Genomic DNA, 20,749 nt, shown 5'->3' with positions numbered 1-20,749 from the left:
CCGCCTTGCTGTCAGCGTCCTACCCTGAGGTGAGGAAACCGTGGAAGGGGGCACGGGCCGTTCGGGAGCCCCGCTCGCCTCTTCAGAGTGGCTTATGCCTAGCAAATACAACTTGCTTTGTTTTTCAATGCCAAATAAATACGGTGTTTTCGAAGTAGCCAGGGTATCGGCAAGAGTGGTTGCCTGCCTTCTTGGGGCTCTGTTAGCTGCTTTTTCTGTATAGTAAGGAGTTCGGGGTAGGGTGAAGACAGAAGCGTTTTCACCTGCCTGCGGCGATGGCTGTTGCTGTAGATGAGAGCCCCGGGGCAGGGCTCGGGGTGCATCCTCCTGTGAGTGTTGCTGTTGGGGGAAGCATATGGCCGGGGAGCTGCTTGCTCTGCCTGAAGGATTTCTATTAATATCAATGTATGTCTCATATGGCTGTAGGTGGGCCATATGGATCTTTCCTGCACCCGTAAGAGGCAGCCTCAGTGCACCCACGAGGTGATGTGTGAATCTTGGTTCTGTTGGGAGCTGGAAGTGCATAGCAGAACTTACCCAGGTGTCCTTACCGGGCCTTTCCAGTCGGCAAAGTGTATGCGATCAGCTTCTGCACGTGTTAGGTTTCATTTTTTAAATCAGGTGATGGTTGTGAGAAAAGCATGCCATGCTGGATAGTGAGTGAACCAGCAAGGATTATCCTCGAGAACGTAAAGCTGGAAGTGCCGGCTCCACCGCTGCAGCTTGGAGTCTGCGGGGAGGAGGAAAGACCACCGGCAGCAGCTAAAGGAGGTGCAGCTGAAAGCTTCAAAGATCCCTGTTTTTCCAAGAACTTATTTTATTTGTAAAGTTGCGGTCTCAGAGCTGAACTTAAACAGGAGAGGGAGAGAGGATAAGTAGCGTATTTTTATTCCTGAGTTATAATGGATTTTCCCTTTATGTTAATTTGAACAGAGATCAAAGGTATAATAGGGCCCTACTGCACTAATTTTTGGTTACTGTTGCATTTTGCATTACCTCAGAGTGGAAAATACGTGTGTGGCAATTTATTAATACCTCTGCTATTTCTGCCTGTTGTTTACCTGGATGATTTTTTTTGTCCAGCTACCCGAAATGTACAGATGCAGTAAGTGTTTGTGGAAAATTGCATGTATGGTTTTGAAACGAGCGCTCTCATGTGCGATAACCAGCCTTGAGAATTAATGGTGAGCCAAGGTGATCAGCGGTGGGGTGGCAGTTACTGCTTTTCCAAACTGTTGTTTAAGGGCTCCTGTGCTTTCTATTTGGAGGTTTTCGTTTGTAGCCCTAAGCACTAGCAGTGCATGCTTTCTGCATGAAGGTTTCTGTCATATATGAGTTTTGCTTTGGGTGACAAAACAAATGGGTTGTGCTGAGTATGTTCAGCACGATGTGAATCTGTGTGAGCCAGTTGCTGGCTGGAAACTAAACTCTCCTCAAGGTGTAAGTCCCTGGGCAGATTTTCAGAAACAGTGCTATAACCTCATGCTTACCAGCTGTTGATTGTGCAGAATTTTTTTTAACTAGAGTGCATTCTCTTGTCTGGCTGTGGCTTAAGAGGTTGTCTGGCTGATGTGGTGGGGCTTGTGGGCCAAATTCAGAGCAAGCAGGAAAGGTGCAGGGATGCAGAATTTCAGGAAGGGAAGTGTATCAGGGGTTTTGTGAAAGTGGCAGGTTGCCTTTGAGGGAGTTGTGGCTCCAAAAGCTCTCCTCAAACTCAGTGTTCCCACCTAGGGGAAGGAGAATTTAGTGCTTTTCTTTATAGTATTTTTCTGCTTAAGGGTTGATGACCATGTGTCTGAGAAGTTTGGGATCACAGCTTGTCTCTGCTTCAAGGAGTTGTCAACATCCTGTTCTGGAAAATTTAACAGATCTATTGGGTGAAGCTTGTTTTGTTGTGAATTTTTTACCTATGCAGCACCTATGTAAAAAGTTGAAGAAAACTTTTTAATGCCACGTCCGGCCCCCCCAAGTGTATTTTGATCTGTATACTTTCTTTTTTTTCCCCCAGAAAAATTGTGGAGGAGAATGCTTTTACTGAGACCATACTTTGCTCTTTTTTGGTTATTCTGTTTTACCCACAGCTCCCCCAGGGAAGCTCTCATGATGCTTGAGATGAGCCTTATAAAAATGGCTGGTTATATTTGGGCTCATTTCTGTGTTACGGGACTGCCGCTCAAGTTCTTGTTTAGGGGAGGGGTGCTTCTGGAAATTTGAAAGATTTTGTGTGTATTGTGTGTATCGAAGTTTTTTGGGGTAGTTTTGTGTTTGTGGGAGGTCTGTTTGGTTTTTTGGGTTGTTTTTGTGGTCGAAGCCCAAGTTACTGAACAAGACTATCCCATTGCCCTGTGGGGCAGGGAGCATCCCTCACGCGCTGCTCCATGAGCATGTAAATAATGCTTGGGACAGCTGCAGTGGCAAGGGACAGCTCGATCCCCCGAGGCTGCTCTGTGCAGAGCTGAGGGCACCTGTTTGTGGAGGAATGGGGAGATGCTGCTGCGTGGATGTGGGAAGATGTGGGGTGTGTTATGGCAACTGGAGGAGTCACCTGGTCTTGCTTGTTCACACTGGTGGTTTTTATGGGCACCGGTGGGAGCTGCGAGTGGGTCTGTGCCAGCCTGTCCCCGGAGAACAGAGTCGTTTGAACGTGGGACCACGGAGGCAGGACCCGGTGCAGATGCTGCAAGTCAGGGATAACGTGACGATGCGGTGGGCAAGGGGGACCGACGGTGGCAGTGTGTGAGGTGTCCCAGGGTACGCGTCTCTCCCGAGGAAGCAGTGTCGGGGGGCGTACAGCACCCGAAGGGCCCCCGGCGCAGCTGCAGCAGAGCTGGGGAGAGAAGTGCAGCGGAGGGAGGCACGATTGGAACGGAGAAGGAACAACATTTTGCATTATATCAGTTACCCTCTACCGAGGAAATGAGGCTTTGGGCATATGCGATTGATCACCCCTTTTTACCTAGTTTGTTCCTATCTCCATTTCTTTACAAGGCAGGCAATGGCTGGGTTTGTCAGGTTTTCTTTTTTTTGGTCTTTTGTCCCTTGCTTTGCAAGTTGTGCGGATCCTGCGTAGGCTAAATGGGGAGAGCGGAGGGGAGGAGACTTGTGTAATGAGGGAGGAGGGGAGAGGGCCTGGGCTTGCAGTCGGTCTCTCCTTAAGAATATAAGGCAGGAAACAAAGGGTGACTGCACATGGAGAGCAGCGAGCACCTGGCAGCGCCTGGCCCTTCAGTAGACCGCCACACATTCAGCTTAATCTGCGCCCAAAAAGTCTGCAAATAATGAAGGAGGGTGGCTTGGGTTTGGTCATACCACCCCTCGGTCCTCTTCGGCTTCATTTTGTTAGTCCGAGACAGGCTGCGCGAGCAGATAATGCGTTGAAGCTTTTGATGGACGAGCATGTAAAATCGTTTGCAACTTTACAGTTGCCTTGCTTTTCATAACGTGACGTGTGAAAGACCTTAATTCAGGAGCCAAGTACAGCGTGCTCACTGTATTGGTGCCTGCAGTATTATTTAGAAGAGGTTTTTGCAGCTTTGTACCAAGATGTCTCTCTTCTGGGTCACTCAAAATATTTGTATATCAAAAACAGGAGTGCAGAGCAAAGCTTTTGCTCTGGGGTGGAAGGAGATAAATTTCGTATTTTGTGATATTTAAAGGGCACAAAAGCGTTTTGACAACATTCAGAATTCATAAATGCTGGCTTACTGTTTCTGTGCCTTGTGATGTGCAGCAAGCAATCCCACTGCTCAAGTTTTGTGGGTTTTCGGCTGCCTTTCCCTGCCCTTTGACCCTCTCAGATGTCTGTAGGTGCCCTCAATGGCTGTGCCCTACTACGCATGTTCCTGCCAGAGGGACCCAGGGGCTGCAGAGCACACCAGCCGCTTCCTTTCTGTTTGTCTTTACTGAGCAAGTTTGCTGTCAGCTTTGAGTTGTAGCTTTGCTCCCCGGTCTGCCGTTACTCCAGAGAAGCTTGGTATGGTATTGCCTTTTTCAAGACATAATCGGAATAAAAGTTTTTCTTCTGAACATTTCAGTGCTTTTCCTTTGGGCCAAGCTTCCCCAGGAAGAGACAGGACCCTGAGTCATTTCAGGTGGGTTTTTTTAGATGTATGTGGACTTTGAGCAGCTTTTCAGATCCATTGCAAAATTACTGGAACACATACTAAACAAAAAAGCTGAAGGGCTATGTTAATTTAAAATACTGTCTCTGAGTGTATCTGGCTTTGTTGTTCTGGAAGTTATGCTGCGCTTCTAAGTGCACATTTTGCTGTAATGTGTTATTTTTAAAATCACTAAGGCACATAAATTGAAGCTGCGGATCTTGGAAGAGGAAGCAGTGTCATATTCTTCATATAGTGGGAGTTTCTCTTCTTGGCTTCACTAACAGCAGTGATGGCACTGGCCTAAAAGCTGCTGGAGTTGGTTATTCCTCTTTCTGGATTCGGGCATATGACTCCCTTTTACATTTTTAAAAAGTGGTTTACAATTTGAGTCCGGACCCAGCCTCTGTTCCTGTCTGTTTATTCCTACTCTATGTCATCTTCTGGCCTGAGTGTTTGTGTAGCTCCATAGTGAACTGGTCCAGCTGAGGAATAACCAGCTATAAAGTGCTTCCTCCTCTTCTCCCTACTCTCTAAAGATGGATTATTTTCCCCACCTGGTTAACTGTGCCTTTGCAAGAATGCTTTCACGCTTAAGTAGTGGTGGTGGTGGGGAGTAGGTACGGGGCAGGATAAGCAGCTTGGGAGCAATCAGGGCCAGGAGCTTCCTAAGCAGATGCTGCGTGTGGGATGACCACAACCTTTCAGTTGTAAGTCTTTGGTGAGACTGACTTTTTCAGATTTCAGTTTTAGTATAATTCATATTAATCTTGTCTCTCAGTTTTTTGAGAGTTTTTACTACTTTGGTTCTTTTTGGTTGTTTTAAATATTTTTTTTGCATACACAGTCTGACTTGAACTAATTGGTTTGCCAGTTGCTAATTGGGACAGCCATACTAGAAATTCTATGTTTATGCTATTCTTTCAGGCCTTTCCCCTAATAAAGGCTTCAAGGAAGCAGATAATGTTGAAAAGAGGCTTTTTCCTTGAAGCTTTTTTTCCTCTGAGAAGACCCTAGAGAGGTTGTTAGTATCTTACCAATATGAACACCGCCGCTGTGGCAGAGCAGGGTCTACGCTGCTGAAATAGTTAGTAATACTTCTTTCCTCTCATCCTGTGACAACTATGTTATTTCAAGTTATTCTTGGCCTTCAAGTAGCCTGCATTTCTGGCTTCAACAATACCAGATGGTAACCTTAATCACAGAGCTCCAACTGTCCTCCGAAGGCTTTTGAACCTCGTTGGCATTGATTTGTGTCTGGCAGGTGTAAGTTACATCCATACCATTTCTCGCCTCAGTAGAAAAAACAGGGACTCTAATATGTAGGTACTGCTTCTAGTCATCACTTGGATATTGTGAAGTTGCTTTGAATTGAGTTGTTGAACTCATGGGGGCCACTGTGTGCAGTGGGCAGCCTGTTAGTGAGGTCTCGCTGGGGTGGGACCTTATCTCCTCTACATGAGATCCTTGGTATATCGAGAGCAGAGGGTGTTTGTAGGCTAGGGAGGAGATCACCCCGCTTCCATGCAATACGGCTGAAAAAAAAGTACTAACTGCTCTTTAAAAGAAGAAAATGGATAAATAGCGGTGGAGTGATAACTGGTATTTTTGGTCTTAAAATGCCTTTCACCCAACTAACCCGTGTTTAGTATGATAAATGTTAAGGACATGAAGAGGTGTAGTTATGATGCTAAATGAGAATGTGAAGAATACTTTGTGCCTATTGTCTGTAGAGTTCTACTCTGCAGTCATAACACATTGCCTTATTTTTTGCTTTATGCATAAAAAATAAAAGAGTTTACCTAGCAGTGCTTTTTGTAGTAGTACAAAAGGTTATATTACTAAAAAAAAAAAACCAAAACAAACAACAACAATGAGGAGTTGGAGTAATTTGTGCCTGCTTGCTAGGTTGTAGTCTTTCTTGTGAAACCAGGTGTTTAAGAAGACTCTCTCTTCCATTTTGCCATTAATGGAAGTTTTCCAAGGTTTTGACCTTTATCTTTGCATCACTTAAGCTTTGTAATTCTTTGCTTTGAAGCTTGTGAGCAGTTAAATTATTTTCTTTCTCCTTGCTACTGTGTAATCCTGAAGTTAAGTGTTTAGAATGCTACCAAAGACTTGTAATCAAACCTGAATGCACTATTCAGGGGGGAGAAAAAGGAGTCTAAGGAGATGCTTGTGGTGCTATCAAATGTAACGCTCCTGCAAGGAGAAATTATGCTTGAAAACGGACATTTATTATTTGAGACAACTGAGTGATAAGTACGTCTGTGCTGATATCTCCCACGTCAGCTATTGTGTGAATTATGTTATGTTCATTTATACCAGATCTGAATCCCTTTTTATGTGTAAAAACCATTTTAACCTGGTCTGCACTTAATTTGTCTCTTCCACAGTAATCGTGAGGAGGAGTTGATATGAAAGCAATAATATCCATTCGGTGGTTAATGTGAGCTTCATTCTTGGAAGTTCAGCACATGTTGTTTTTCATGAAGGAAATTAAACCTGCCTCTCCTGAGTTGCAGTGAGTGCTGGTATTGAAGTCCAGAGGGTTTTACTCTCCCTCCTTGTTTCTTTTCTGTTTTTTTTTCAGCCCAAGTGGTAAAAAGTTCCGAAGCAAGCCCCAGCTGGCACGCTACCTGGGGAGCTCGATGGACCTGAGCACTTTTGACTTCCGCACAGGAAAAATGTTGATGAATAAAATGAACAAGAACAGACAGAGGATGCGCTATGACTGTTCCAACCAAGCCAAAGTAAGACTTAAGATGCAGTGGCAGCTTTCCCCTTCCTGTCTGCTGTTGCACTGGCCAGACTGCCTCCCAGAACAGTATCTGTGATTGCGTGAAAATTAAGCATTTTGTAATTAATGTGTGAAACTGGAGTTATATGAGATAACAACATCTCTGTTATGGGGTGTTGGGCAAATACTGCAATTCACGGGTTCTTCCAGGGTACTGATACCATGGAAGAGTACTGCAGTACTGCTAAATCTTCTGTACAGAAGGGCTGGAGAGAGGGCTGGTATCTTTCTCTCTTCTTCTGCCTGGAGAGCAAGATCACCTTCTCCAGCACGATCTCCTCCAGAGCTCCAAATCTCCAGCTGACTCCTGTGGCTGTGCAGCAGCTCCGCTCTGCTCTTGCATTTGGTTTGGGGAGGAGGGAAGAGTGGCATGGGGCAGCAGGGATGTGGAGGTAATGCAGCCTCCCGGGAGCAAGTCCTTGGAGCGATCTGTAGGCCAGGCTGGTATCTCAGCTCTGGAATCGATCTAAGGAGGGGATGTGTTTTGAGGAAAAAGATGAAGAGGCAAGAGGATGGCAAGGCCTATTTGTAGAACAAAATAAAGGAGCCTGTGTCTGGCACCTGGTAATTTTGATTGTTAAGGTTTAGTCAAGATTACAGTGACATTGGTATACTGCCTGTCTGGGTAGGTTAGCTCGAATCATTCTTAAATATATTAATCAGATGCTAAAAGCTTTTTCAGAACCTAAAAGCTTATGTCTCTGCACCTAAACATGCTTATTTTCTAAATATGTCAATCAGTCAAGAATGGTCATCATCGGAGTCATCGGAACATTTACTTACAGCGCTAGGTGCTGTAGTGATATTTTAAAAGAAGTGTAGCTTGCTGCAGAGACCAGCAGCTAACATACATCTCATAGGCTAAAAATTCTGCTCAACCCTTTCAATAAATGTATGAATAGTTGTCATTGGCTTATAAATGGATTAGCACACAGATGTTTCATTAAGAATTATATTTGTCCTGAATACATCTTTTCTACATCTCATGAATAAATATGTTAAGCAGATGCGGTGTCTGCATCCTCAAGAACAAAGTATGTCCTACAGCCATTTCAAGACTCGCATGTTAGATCTCGGGAATGAGGAACGGTCTTCCTATGTTCCCACTAACACAAAATGCAGTCATGTAGTGAAAACGTGATTGTTCTGAGCTGCGTTTAAAAACTGAGTTTTGTTAAGAACTGCAAGTAAAAAAAGCTATCAAGCTTCCAGCTGTATTGGTTTGTTTATTGGTGTCCACAACTGGATTTAAACGGAATGGTTTAGAATAGCTTCTGGATTCACAAAATGGTCTCTAAATCCCACATCATAATTTTTCTAATTACAAACATTGTATCGAAACCTTCTGTTTTAGTTATCTACAGGTGGCTTGTCAAAGTGCAAACTCAGCGTTCTGACTCCTAAATTCTGTCAAAATTGGCATAAAACTGGTGTGTATACACTAGAATGAGAGGAGGCTAGTATGTTAAGTAGAATGTGAAAGAGTGGAAAACTAATTTAATTTTGATAGGTGTAAGGCAAGATTTGAACGTAGTTATGCATTTTTAGAAGTCTAACTCCTATAGCTTGAGATCAGATGAGTTTTCAAGTCCATGAAGTCTTCTTTTTCCTGCTGTACATCTTTATGGCTGTAGTAGCATTTTAGCAAATTGAAAATACTTTTGTGGCTTTTTCCCTTCCTTTCGTTTGAAATTTTTAGGGCAAGCCTGATTTGAACACAGCACTGCCTGTCAGGCAGACAGCGTCCATATTCAAACAACCTGTCACAAAGATCACAAACCATCCCAGCAATAAGGTGAAGAGTGATCCTCAGAAAGCTGTGGACCAGCCCCGGCAGGTAAGGCTTGCAGCTTAGTGGCTTCTTCTCCAGAACTAAGAAACTCTGGGTCTTGCTGCTGGGAGGGCCCCAAAATAATCCATTTTAATTTTTTGTTGCTGAACAAATAGTCCCTGGCAATTTGAAGTCTCTGATATTTCAGAAACAATAACTTACAGTGCTCCCAGCTTTCAAAATTGGAAGAAAAGCCATTTCCAATATGTGGTTAATACGCTCTCTGCACTGTGTTTTATAACTAGACTCCAACCTTTGTTTAAATTACAATTCCGTTTTAGTTAAGCCTTCATTTCCTTAATGCTGAAATTAAGTATTATCTACAAATCTAGACAGACGTCATAACCACTTCAGGGGACATTTGCATTCTAATTAGAATCACTGTCAAATATTCCACTTGTATAAGAATTTTGTGTTTCAAGAAATCCCTGTTCCTGTACAGACCACATACAATGTGGTGTTTGTGATGTAGTGCAAGGGATTGTACCCCCTGCACGGGTCTTTTTCAGATGCGTATATTATTAGTAGTTAACTACCTGTATGAATAAAGTCATAAATTCACTTGGAATGTCATTATTAATACAAAATCAAAGTGTTTTTCTTATAATACTACATATTTGCAAACAAGAGAATGCACCAAAATTAAAGGAAACCTTTCAGCTTAATTTAATCTAGTGAAAGGATGCAAAAAGTGTGCTTAGGACAAGCGTGGCTTTGAAGCTGGGCACTGTTAAAATAAGATGTACCTGTTCAAAGCAGCCTTTGGAAGGCATTCTCATTTCATTAATATTACCTAGAGCTGACAGCCTGTTGCTTCTGCAGAGCTCACACCAGGGATTCTGTGAATCCTCTCCTGTAGTGAGTCCGTCTTTATACGTTTTGGAAACTAGATGTTCAGCTTCATTAGTCTGTTCAGTTGCTGGCATCGGTATCAGTTATCAGTACATTTTAAATTCTTGCAGGTCTGGTGGAATTAAAATATATCATTCCAAGAGGGAAGGTGATTTCAATAAAATGTAAAAATACCCTATAAACTACGCACCTCTCACACTGAAAACCTTTCCTTCAAACTTAAAAACTACCTTTCTGAAGCATGATACAGGTTCTATTTGAAATGGATTTTGTTTTGGGGGGTGGTTTTGGGGGGTGGTATTTGTGTTTTTTTTGTTTTTTTTTAAACAGGTTGGTAGGGTTTTAGCATGGTTTCCTAAGGAAATAGAGCATGTGTGTTCATAGTGGTGGTGGTGTTCCTATAAACCCCTTGGCTAGTTAAGACAATGAAAGAGGACACTAAAGATATGACATTGATACACAAAACAACGAGCTAGATGGAGATTTGTACCCCTGTTGTGGAAGAAGTTGGTATGTGAGTGCAGATTGATGTGTGAGTGCAATCTATTAGACAGCAGAGATCAACTCCAGTGCACAAAGATGTTGTAAAGTCACCTGGGTAGTTTTACTGCTCACACTACTACTTGTTGTAATGCAACTTCCTAGACTTTGCTTTTGCATTCCTCATGTAATCCTTTTTGTTTTTAATGACAACATTGGAGTATATTTTCTGAGAAGGTCCTTTAGAGGTTTTTATGTATATATAAAAAAATTCTACTGTATGTATAACATATATATACACATGTATTTAATTTTCTAGTATATAGCATAGAATAGGGTAGACTTTCTTGTGTCTTTCTCTGCATTATACATCTAAGAGTCTGTTAAATTACAGCTTCAAAACATTTTACAATATATTTTACAATATATGTTATGCAATATATTTTAACCTCTGGTCAGCAAACTCCAGATGTTTCTTCACAGTTTGAAAGCAGTGCTAAGTCCCATCATGCGCTGGCTTAAAATTCACCTTTTTGAAAGCCATAGGCTAGAGAATATCCAGCCTATGTGTTTTGGCTGTGACTGTCCTTATTCCCCTTTTTGGGAGCTGGTAGTTGGAAAAGTAATGGCGGTTGCACTCAGATTTTGACAGGCATGAAAAGGGCACATGTGTGGACTGTTTGGGGTAAATTCTTAGTTTCTCAAAACCTAGGTAAAATTGCTGTCTTGCAAGACAAATGCTACTCCAGCTATTCATTGATCATCCTTGTACATGTAGATTTAGAGTTGAAGGTGTATCTAGGTAAACTCTCTGACTTCCCACCAAAGCATGCATTCACGTGGTCTTAAGCTTGAGGAGAACCTGTGATTCAAAATATGGCAAATGACTAGACATGGTTGTTCTCATGAGGAACTGCTAGAAAGGAATAAAATAATGCTTTACCTTGGGAAGAGTTTGGATACAACTCTTGCATTCCTCAACTTCTGTGCTATATGTGGGACAGCAAGAGAGGAGTAGGAGTGTAAGGCTGTCCCATGCTACGTGCGCTTAGGTGAAAGCCAGCAGGCCTGTTCGAAACAGTGAAAGTACCAGTCCCTGGAAGAAAAGAAAGTCTTTTTCAAGGCAGCAAATCAAGGCAGAGGTGTTGTGGGACTGATGAGCAACGCGGATTGTTCCTTGCTGTCAGACATGGCAGACCCCTTCTGTAGTAAATGCGGTGCAGGATAGTCTGCAGCAGCGTTCTTCCCTCTTGGGTAGTAAACAGGTGCTTTGTGTACTTGTCAATTCCATTTCTGTTTTGTGCCAATAAACACTCTCTTTGATGTCAGCTCTTCTGGGAGAAGAAATTAAGTGGACTGAATGCTTTTGACATTGCAGAGGAGCTGGTGAAAACAATGGACCTTCCAAAAGGTTTACAAGGTAATCAGAGTCTGCCCTTAATGCCAGGGGTGGCGTTTTGATACCAATCAGCAGAGATCTGAAGTTATTGTGTTTGACCTCCTTGTTCTCCAGTGCTCCTCAGTGCTGTGGACCATTCCTGCAGCAGGAACTGTTAGTATTCTGGCTGGAAGGCTCGGTGCCCTTTGTCTTGAGGAGATACTGAAGCAAAGCTACTTGACTTTTTTTATTCATTTTTCCAGAAGCAGAATGGAAACAGCTTCCATTCACAATTTTTTCTTCTTTTTTTTGTGTGTAACGGAATGAGGAATTGATCTAGGTTTAAATACCTTGGAGAGAGTTGTACAGGTGCTATTAGAAATGTCTAGGACTGAGATTTATGTTTTTTTAAATGATAGTACATGCTTTGCCATTAAAATTTAAATAATGCCTGTTGTCCTCATTTGCTGTTCTTTGTCTTGTGCAATGTTGATTATTGCTTTTCCTCCCACTTGCAGGCGTTGGACCTGGTTGCACTGACGAAACCCTTCTCTCTGCTATAGCTAGTGCTCTGCACACGAGCACTATGCCTATCACGGGGCAGCTGTCTGCGGCCGTAGAGAAGAATCCTGGAGTTTGGCTAAATACCTCACAGCCACTTTGCAAAGCATTTATGGTGACAGATGAAGATATTAGGTACTAGAAATATCCCTTACTGTCCTGGAACAAAGTTTCTTGTGGTAAAACGGTACCCCACCATTGGTGTTTTTTTTTTCCTCAATGGCAAGTTTAAATGTCTGATGGAGCACTATGACTTGCTGAATTAATTTGAATGCCTCTATCAGTAGAGTAGAAAAAAATTCTCATTATACAGGCATGTACTTAAAGCCCATTATTTTTTATTTTGTCCGTGCTCAGTTACCCTGAGGTTTCAGGTTCATATTTGTTTTTCGTGTTAGCATATGTCTCCTTTTAGTGAAAAAAGTGTCTGAATTTGAGTAACCTTGATTAAGGCACCTCTCAGCGAAGGAGGGATTGGAGAAACCCTGAATGGTGTGATTCAATTCTCTTCACCTTACTGTGTAAGCACAGGTCCAGATAAAAGCACTAACTGCTGTGGTGGCAACGAACAAGGATGCAATTTATTTAGATGTTGCTTGCTTTCAGTAATGAATTATATTGCTAAATCAAGACTGGTCAAATTCAGCTTTAAGCACTTAATAGAGAACTGAATATGCCAAAGACACTAACCTGAAAGCACGGTATTTTGCATTCATTAACCGTGTTTAAGGTTAGTACGTACTTTTGACTGCTTGACTGATAAGTCTTTTTGAATTACAGGATGACATTTTTTGTGCTTTATTTATACATGAATGACCAGGAAAAATGGTCTGTTTATAACTTTACGATTTCCTGTGGCTGAGATGAAATAGGAGTCCCATGAGCCACTGATTGGTGATCACTTCTTTACTTTACTATGACATTGACAGAAAAGGAGCTGTAAAATTTAAGGTTGTGACTCAAAAGGAGAATGAGCAAAGAGACTAAAATGGTCAGAAACTTAGGGTTCTCCAGTGTCATTTTTGGAAATCTGAGCAGGGTAGGTTGACTTTTTTCTTGTTTAAACTAATAGGAACTATTAATTCCTATTTAAATTCCTATTGTACTAGGAATTAAAAAAAAAAAAGTCTTGTCAGCTGCTAGATTAGACAAACTTTAGCCAGAATTAAAAATGGTACAATCAGTGCTAAGGACTTGTAATGGAAAATATTGGACAACTTCTTAAAGTGTTTCTTCCATCTTCACTTAACACCAGGCAATTTTTTTACAATGCAGTTCTTATAGAGGTTTCTTTCCAATCCATGCTTCTCTGCCCAGCCTCGTCTATGAGGGATTTAAGATTCCTTTCCCTTGCAAGAGGCAGCTTTGAGGATTGATGTCAGTGTTTGTTGATTTGGGGCAGGAAGCAAGAGGAACTGGTGCAGCAGGTGCGAAAGAGGCTGGAGGAAGCCCTGATGGCTGACATGCTTGCCCATGTAGAGGAAATAGCAAGAGATGGGGAAGCTCCTTCGGAGAAGGAAGGAGGCGAGGAAGAAGAAGAGGACGAGGAGGAGGAGGAGCAGGACCATGACCAGGAGATGGAGAATGTATAGTCCAGGTAATGTGACAGCATCCTTTCTCACCTTAAACTGGACTTCATTGAAGGCAGAAATGTTTTCAGGAGGAATCTTAGTATTATTGACAAATCTTTGCTTTCTAGCATGCACTTTTAAAGGTGTAGTAGCCATGCTTTCAGGAAAAAATCGGGTATTTTGATGGGTGTATGTCTGGTGAGTGCTTGCATTTTCAGGGAGTGTTCTGGGCCTTATGTCTGTGTCAGATGGGCTAAATGTGTAACCAGAATGTGTACCTAAGTGCTTGAAGGATTCTGTCTTGAAAGTGGTTCGTTCTTAAAAATGCACTTGTCTTGTCCCCCCCCCCCCCCATCTATTTATTACTTCCTAAGATAGGCAAGAGGACACTGGGTAGAAAGGATGGCTGCCATCTTATGGACTCAGTTTCTTCCCCTGCCAGCTGTCTTCTCTCACTTTTGCATTTTTAGTACGCGTTTTTGTTCAGGGTATATTAGAGAGCACGTTTGTGGAGTTTTTTAAATAATATTTGTAGAAAGTTAGAAAAAGGCAACCTGACCATCAAAAGAGGGAAGTTGCTAAAAAACTTTATAAACTGAAAGTGGCAGAAGAATGTATATATCCAAAATCTGGAAACGTCTGAAAAGTTTAAGATAGTGTAACAGTAGTAACTACAGGCTTCACAGAACTGTGCCTTTACATTGTGCATCCCTTAAAAGTCTCACAAAGGGCTTGCTGCTTGTTCTCAAGTGTATGTCTGACTTTAACTTGTGCGGTGGAACTTTTTCAAGGTGCAACTAGATTTTTTTTTATTGTCTTGTAAACCAAAATAGCTCTGAATAATGAATCGTTACTGTGTAGCAATGCAGAAAAAAGCAGATATGTAAGGCCAAGTCAAGATACACCAACAGGATTTCCCTTAAATATTGTATGTTGCACTAGATAGGGACTGTGCGCCATGCTACGAAGTAGAATTTTTCCTTGCTGTGTTCCTTTGATGTAACCCTAGCCAGGAGCACTGTGTAAGTATCGTCAGTGGAGCTCATAAAGTGAGATGAAAACCAAACTCGCTGATTTTAATTTTGGATCGTTTTAAGTTTTAGCCTAAGAAAAGCAATTAGCATTCTGTCACTGAAATAGGATAGCCAATACCCTGGGTGCTTCATTAGGTAGACTCCAGAGCCTGTGAGGCAAGAATCAGGAACATGGAGGGGAAAAAAAATTTTTAGATGAATAGCAAAAGAAAAGAAAAGCTCCTTTGGAGGGAGTGGCAGCTGTATTTCAGGTAGAAGGAAGAGTGATTTATGTTAAGCAATCCTTCAAGCTGGAAGGTTGATTATAACGTGAAATCTGTTTGGCCTTTGGGAGATACCGTCTTATATCTGGGCTCTCTATTTTCCTGTTTTGCCACATCATTAACAGTAGCTTTATTTGGACAGTGAATATCTTGCATTCTTTACTACTACAAAGGTCTGGCAACAGCAAAGAACTAGAAAAAAATGTCTGCTGAAGGTGAAAAACAGGAGATAAAGAAATGGCAATGGTGCCTTATTCTTTTAAGGGCTCACTTGCTATAAAGATATAAAAAGTTCTTACTGACTTACAAGGTCTTTTTTTCTCTTTCTTCTAGGGAGTTCCATCTAAGAATTCCCAGTATAAACCCTATCAGCAGGGTCAGCACAATTATTTACAAAGCCAAGAGTGTCTGCGGGAGTAAATTGCACCAACATTCCAACTGTACCTATGAGCATTTTGATGTACGCTTCAGGAAACGTGGAGAAACTGATGGTTCATTAATTGCTGGGTAGTTTTGAAGATGGAACTTGACTACACTCTACTCCCCTTCCTTTTTCTAAAGGGGTAGGGTAATTGGGAGTACAAAAGTGGGAGGGAATAAAGGAATATAAAATGATGGGAGGGAAAATACTAGGAACCAAATTTCCTGTCCTTTTTTTGTTGTTATTGTGGGTCAGTCATAGGTGATACATTTTTAAGCTTTTCTATCAAAGTACCTTTAACAATGACCCATAGAAACAATTCTATCTGTAACACAAGTGAGAGATGCTGTTTCACTCCTTGGCTACTCTGCTGTAGGCTACCTGTTTGTACCAGACTGTAGGGAGGTCATTTTATGTTGTGGATTGTCATTCCATGTGTCAATTCAGGTCACTGAATTTCCTTTTCCTCGCAAGACCACATTGGTCCTGGAAGTGTAGTCTCGGAGATGAACTGCCAGTGCCTCTTCCACCTGAGGTTTTGATTAGTAGGGGAAGTAACACTTGAGGAATTGGTCTTAGATCAATGGCAATCGTTTTTTTAGTTAGTTCCAGCACCACACTGAATGCACTACGGTGCACGTTTTTGATACAGAGTTGTGTGTATGTCTGAGCGTAGCCAAATAGAGTTTTGAAGATAAATATACCCACTCTGTGGAATATTTTGCTTTGGTTTAAATCCAGTCAGAAGGACCTTCTCAACTCAGAATGGAAGGATGACTCACTTCTGACTGACAATGAGGAAAACTTCCTCCTTTCTCTTCTGGTGCCAAGAACCCTGACCTCGGTTTCTGTGTGTGTGGAGGGAAGGGGGATCCATTCCAATAGGTGTGTCTACACATCTGCTTTCGTGTGCAGTAATGTTCTGACCTCTTTTAAAACAAGAAAGGAAAAAGGTTGATTTTTCTATAATTGATATCTAAAAACGAATTTAAAGCTTTTTATTAAGTATTAAATCTTTCTTATTTGCATGTGCAGTGAAGTGACCAGCATTTTGTGTCCAAAAATGAAACTATGTGAAACCTGCCTTAATGTGTTCTTAAGTATTTGGCTTCACCATGGGTACCTTCATTGATTCTTCTGTCTCTTCTAGTACATCTCTGAGCATATTGGGGTAACTTGTAGCTAAAAATGGATTTATCTGGGGAGGGAGGATAGGGAGAGGGGAGGAAGTTGAGAGTTTATAGCTTGGAGAATGTGTTGACTAGGTTGCAAAAGTTATTTTAGTCTTAGGGTATCCGTTGCATAATTCATGCATGGATGTCTCAGCTGAAAGTACAATATAAAGTGGTGGATGAAATCTTGTGCCACTAACCAATTGTACAAGTTGTTGGTATCCCAAAACTTGGGGAAGAAAGTAGCTCCCAGAGCCTTTATCATGTACGAATGATTAGCAGTGACAGCAAGGGACCAGGGGAATTGCCTGGAAAGTGATAGCCTTTGGGAGTAGTTCAGCTTAGTGATCTGAATGGGTTGAAGTTCCTTGAAAAATATCCCATGCCAAAGTGATTGATACTATCTTAACTCAAATCTTAACTCTAAGATTTGAAAATAAAAAAATTCTTTGATATTGCTCATTTGGAGTACTGCAAGAAGACTGAATTGTACTTTGCTGCTGCTCTACCAGGTATTGCTCTGGGGAACTTTACCTGGTACTGCAGTCAGTGAACATTATTTTCCTTTGAGCAGTCTGTTATGGTTATTATTCTGTAAATCTGTCCTCTTGTAATTCATTGTGTTGAATTAAATGTTTCTCACAAAGTAGAGATTCTTCTAGTCTTCATCAAGCCCCTACCTGGAGTTTTTGTGCTATGCCCCTTCCAGTTATTTCAGCAGAGATGCTCTTGCATTTTTGTTGTGGGCTTCATTCTGAGATTTGGGTCTTGATATTTGGGACCCAGCAGAGTGGAATACAGAGTGAAACTTGTGGAAAGCTGTTTTGTTCTTGCTGCAGAGTCCTCCTGTGTCCTATCGAACAGGCAAGTTGCTGATATGGTCCTTTGAATCTCAACTGTAGCAGTTTATAACCCATACTAGAGGTGTTCTTTTGACCATGGTAATCTTGTTCTGACACTATTTCTTTTTAAAAACTTGTTTAGTATCTAGTGATGTCTTTATTTACATTTATTTGAATCTAAATACTTTGTAAGCATAAGTAGCACCAGAACTTTAATGACTGAAGTGTTGATAATATTTTGATGCGTTGAATATCAAGTTTAAATTGCTGCCAACTTGTGTGCCAACTCTTTTGTTTTCACCACTCTACTTTCCCTGTCCAGCGCTCTCTCTTTCCTTCAGTCCTTTAAAAAGTTCATTAATGTTTTCATTCGTACCAAGGAGTTGATTGTTCAGAGTACCGAGAAGGGGCCCAGGCCTCCTATCACATCCAAAGAAACTTAAAATAACTTTACCTGCTTTTCAAGACAGGTAAGTAAATATTCCTTTTAAATGAGCCTGATGTCTTTCTCATGTTGCTGCAATAACAACTGGATTAGTTTGTCTTATCACAGCCTACTGCCGTGGATGTGACTGATGGGCATGTAGTGATCTGTCATCGTTGAACGTTGAAGATGGAGAAAGCCATTGTTACACGAGGTGTATCTTCTTAAGCAGGTGATTGGTAAAGAACATCCTTAAGTAATTGAGTGGAAGGCAAAACTCTCCTTTTATTAATATACAGCAGTTGTTACATGAGAATGTATTAACAGTGGCATTGTCCGTTGGTCTGTCTGAGATCAAGTTCATCTGCTTGGAGAAGTATTAGCGAGGGGATGCTTTTGAAACTGGTAATTCTTTCCATCGATAGTAATGGCACCTTCCTGATGCCCTCAAATACTATAAATGTATATAATATGGAGCTGCAGTGTGAAATAGTCTTAGGGTTGTCCTGCACACTGTTTGCACTGGTAAGCTATTGTGATTATTTTCTACTAAAACAGTAGCACCAAGCTCTGTGGATAGATAGCTATATTGATATAGTTTAATCCTCTTCGGAGAGAACATATAAGTGTATTTTGACGGTTGTTATACAGCTTCACTAGGGAGTAGGATCTTGTCCAGTACAGCTAAGGTTTTGCATCTTTTCCTACGGACAATGTAATTTTGGATACATACCACCTGAGTTCAGAAGATCTACATTTCTTATGCTGTGTCATGCTCAGTCAGGTTTTTCTTGTTTTATCTGGAAACAGCAGCCTGACTAATTCTAGAGGGCACTGGTTGGTGAGATGGGGGAATGGACTGGTTTTGTTGATGCTGGTAGATAGGATGAAAACCCCCGAAATGCAAAGGTAGCTTTGTAAAAAGAGACTCCTTGTTATTTAAAACTTCTGATTTTATCTTGTGCAAAGTGTCTTGGAGCTGTTCCATTAAGACGGCTTAATTTTTTTTCTCCGCTGCAAAACTAACGAAGTTGAAGGGAATGTAATTATCTCCCTGTTTGTATTACCAGTGTTATTTTTACTGAATTCTAATTGGATGAAATTTTGTGCGGTCAATAAAAATAACGAATTTGCATGGATATTGGTACAGTCTGGATTTGGCCTGCAGAGCTTTTGTAGGTGGGTTCTGCCCAGGAAAAGTTAGCTTGATTCACATCTGAAATCGAACTTGCTGAACTGGCTGTTGAGCAAGAAAAGGGAGGAGTTTTCTTGCTTGTAAACCGAGCACGTCAGGAAGGGAAAGCAGCCATGAGTGACATGGTGGGCTCCGGGAATGGAGGCATGTTAAACCCCACGTATGGAGGCTTTGGTGTCATGGCTGCGAGTTGTTCTCGCAGCAAAAACATGAAAATATTACATGAGAAATATTTTTGAAGTTAGAATTCATGGACAAATGTACACTCTTGTCCTGCTTCCCATGTGAAAGGAGGCTAGCTGAAATTAACTTTCCACATCAGAAACGTATTTTCATCAGTAAAACACATTTTAGTTACTGTGGGAGCTGAAAGTGCACACTGTGTACAAGGCAGACTCTGCTGAATGAAAACTTTTCATCAATGCTAGTTTATCAGCTACGGGTCAAGGCAATTTTGCTGCTTTATAGCTCTAAGAGACTGTCCTGCTGCTCTTTTCTATAAAGTGAGAAAATGTTGAATGTGAGTATGAGTGAAGGTTTAAAAAAAGTTACATGTATTTTGCAGCTGTCTTGCTGAAAACTAATCTTGTTCAAGCTGGCTGTGGTAATTTGAGGAATAGAGGGAAGAGGCAGCAAGCTCTCCGGTCAGTTAATAGTTTTCGTTGCATCAAATTAGTATTTGTGCCAGTCCTGTGAAAAGCAGCCACCTGCACAGCTCTGGGCTGCATCCATACATTTTCTTTAAAAGACTTTAAATCCACTAATGCAGCTGTACCTTCTGCAGAGCTGCTGGGTCATTCTGTCTCCACTACTATATGGCTACACAACACATACTACAGTCTCGCTGGTTTAAGACTTCATCCTTCGAAACAGACAGGCTCTTCACTTGAAGCTTTCTTTCCAGGCTTATTTCTGTTGATGGATATTGCTTCTAAACTTCTATCCTTAAATTTCCTGACCTGATACTTACTCATCCCTGTATAACTTTGTCTTGCCTCCTGCTTATCAGCTTCCAATTGTTCTTTTAAGATCGTTATCAGATACATTCTTGCCTTTCTTCCCTCCTGTTTGCCATTGACCGTTACCTCTGTGGCAACTGTGACGCTTCTGTGCGTGGGAATGTATTTTAGCAACTCACCCCCTTGGTAGCTCACTCTGGTGAAAGAGCAGCACGCCCAAGCCGGCGGCTCCTTCCAGGCTCCCCAGCAGCATTTAGGGGTACGGAGCAGCCGTTGTAAATGAAAGGTCCTGGGACCTCAAATGCAGAGTCTTGCACTTAAGGAAACGTGGCCATGTCGTCTCCACCTGGATTCCTCGCTGCTTTCAGTTCAGATCTGTTCCTGGGGTCTGATAACCTACCTACACGCTCAGCTCTTCCTTCTGACTCTGTACCTGGTTGCTTGGTTGTGTTTTGGGTTTTTTTTTCTCCACTCCTACTCTTTACTACTTTGCAGGAGGTAGATACAGCAGAACATTTGAAAGGAGAACTAGTCTTTCAGCGCTTCTGAGTCATGTCCTTTTTATCTTGCTTTAAAGAGAGCCCGTTCTATCTAGATTAATTCTCCTGGTCCTCGAAAAGGAGGTAGGATAACATGCTTACAGGGGGAGGGGTGGGAGAATATTTGTTTAATGAAGAAAAAGTAAATTTTTCAGGATTAACTCTCCAGTCAATCCTATTTATTTGGGATTATGTCCATAAGAACAATCTCCAAGAGTCCAGATGCCTATGCAGATCTTTGAATCATACCACTTATTCCCGATCAAGTAAAATGCATATTCTTAGCTGTTGTCACTCTGAACAGAAATTTCTTCATACACTGGAACT

At 41.7% G+C, this 20,749-nt stretch overlaps 1 protein-coding gene across 1 annotated transcript; it reads left to right on the top strand.

The window, feature by feature from the left end:
• Positions 1–6,688: 6,688 nt before the first annotated feature.
• On the top strand, positions 6,689–16,274 carry MBD3 (methyl-CpG binding domain protein 3). The gene is made up of 6 exons (XM_010293339.1): positions 6,689–6,853; positions 8,600–8,737; positions 11,393–11,483; positions 11,960–12,137; positions 13,405–13,599; positions 15,204–16,274. Exons 1-5 carry the CDS (start codon positions 6,752–6,754, stop codon positions 13,592–13,594), a joined length of 699 nt encoding a protein of 232 aa, XP_010291641.1. The 5' UTR covers positions 6,689–6,751; the 3' UTR covers positions 13,595–13,599; positions 15,204–16,274.
• Positions 16,275–20,749: the final 4,475 nt, after the last annotated feature.

The sequence above is a fragment of the Phaethon lepturus genome, unplaced genomic scaffold (genome assembly GCF_000687285.1).
Source record: "Phaethon lepturus isolate BGI_N335 unplaced genomic scaffold, ASM68728v1 scaffold58038, whole genome shotgun sequence".
NCBI classification, from domain to species: domain Eukaryota; kingdom Metazoa; phylum Chordata; class Aves; order Phaethontiformes; family Phaethontidae; genus Phaethon; species Phaethon lepturus.
Note: the sequence above shows the minus strand (reverse complement) of the source record. Positions and strands in the feature narration are given on the sequence as shown.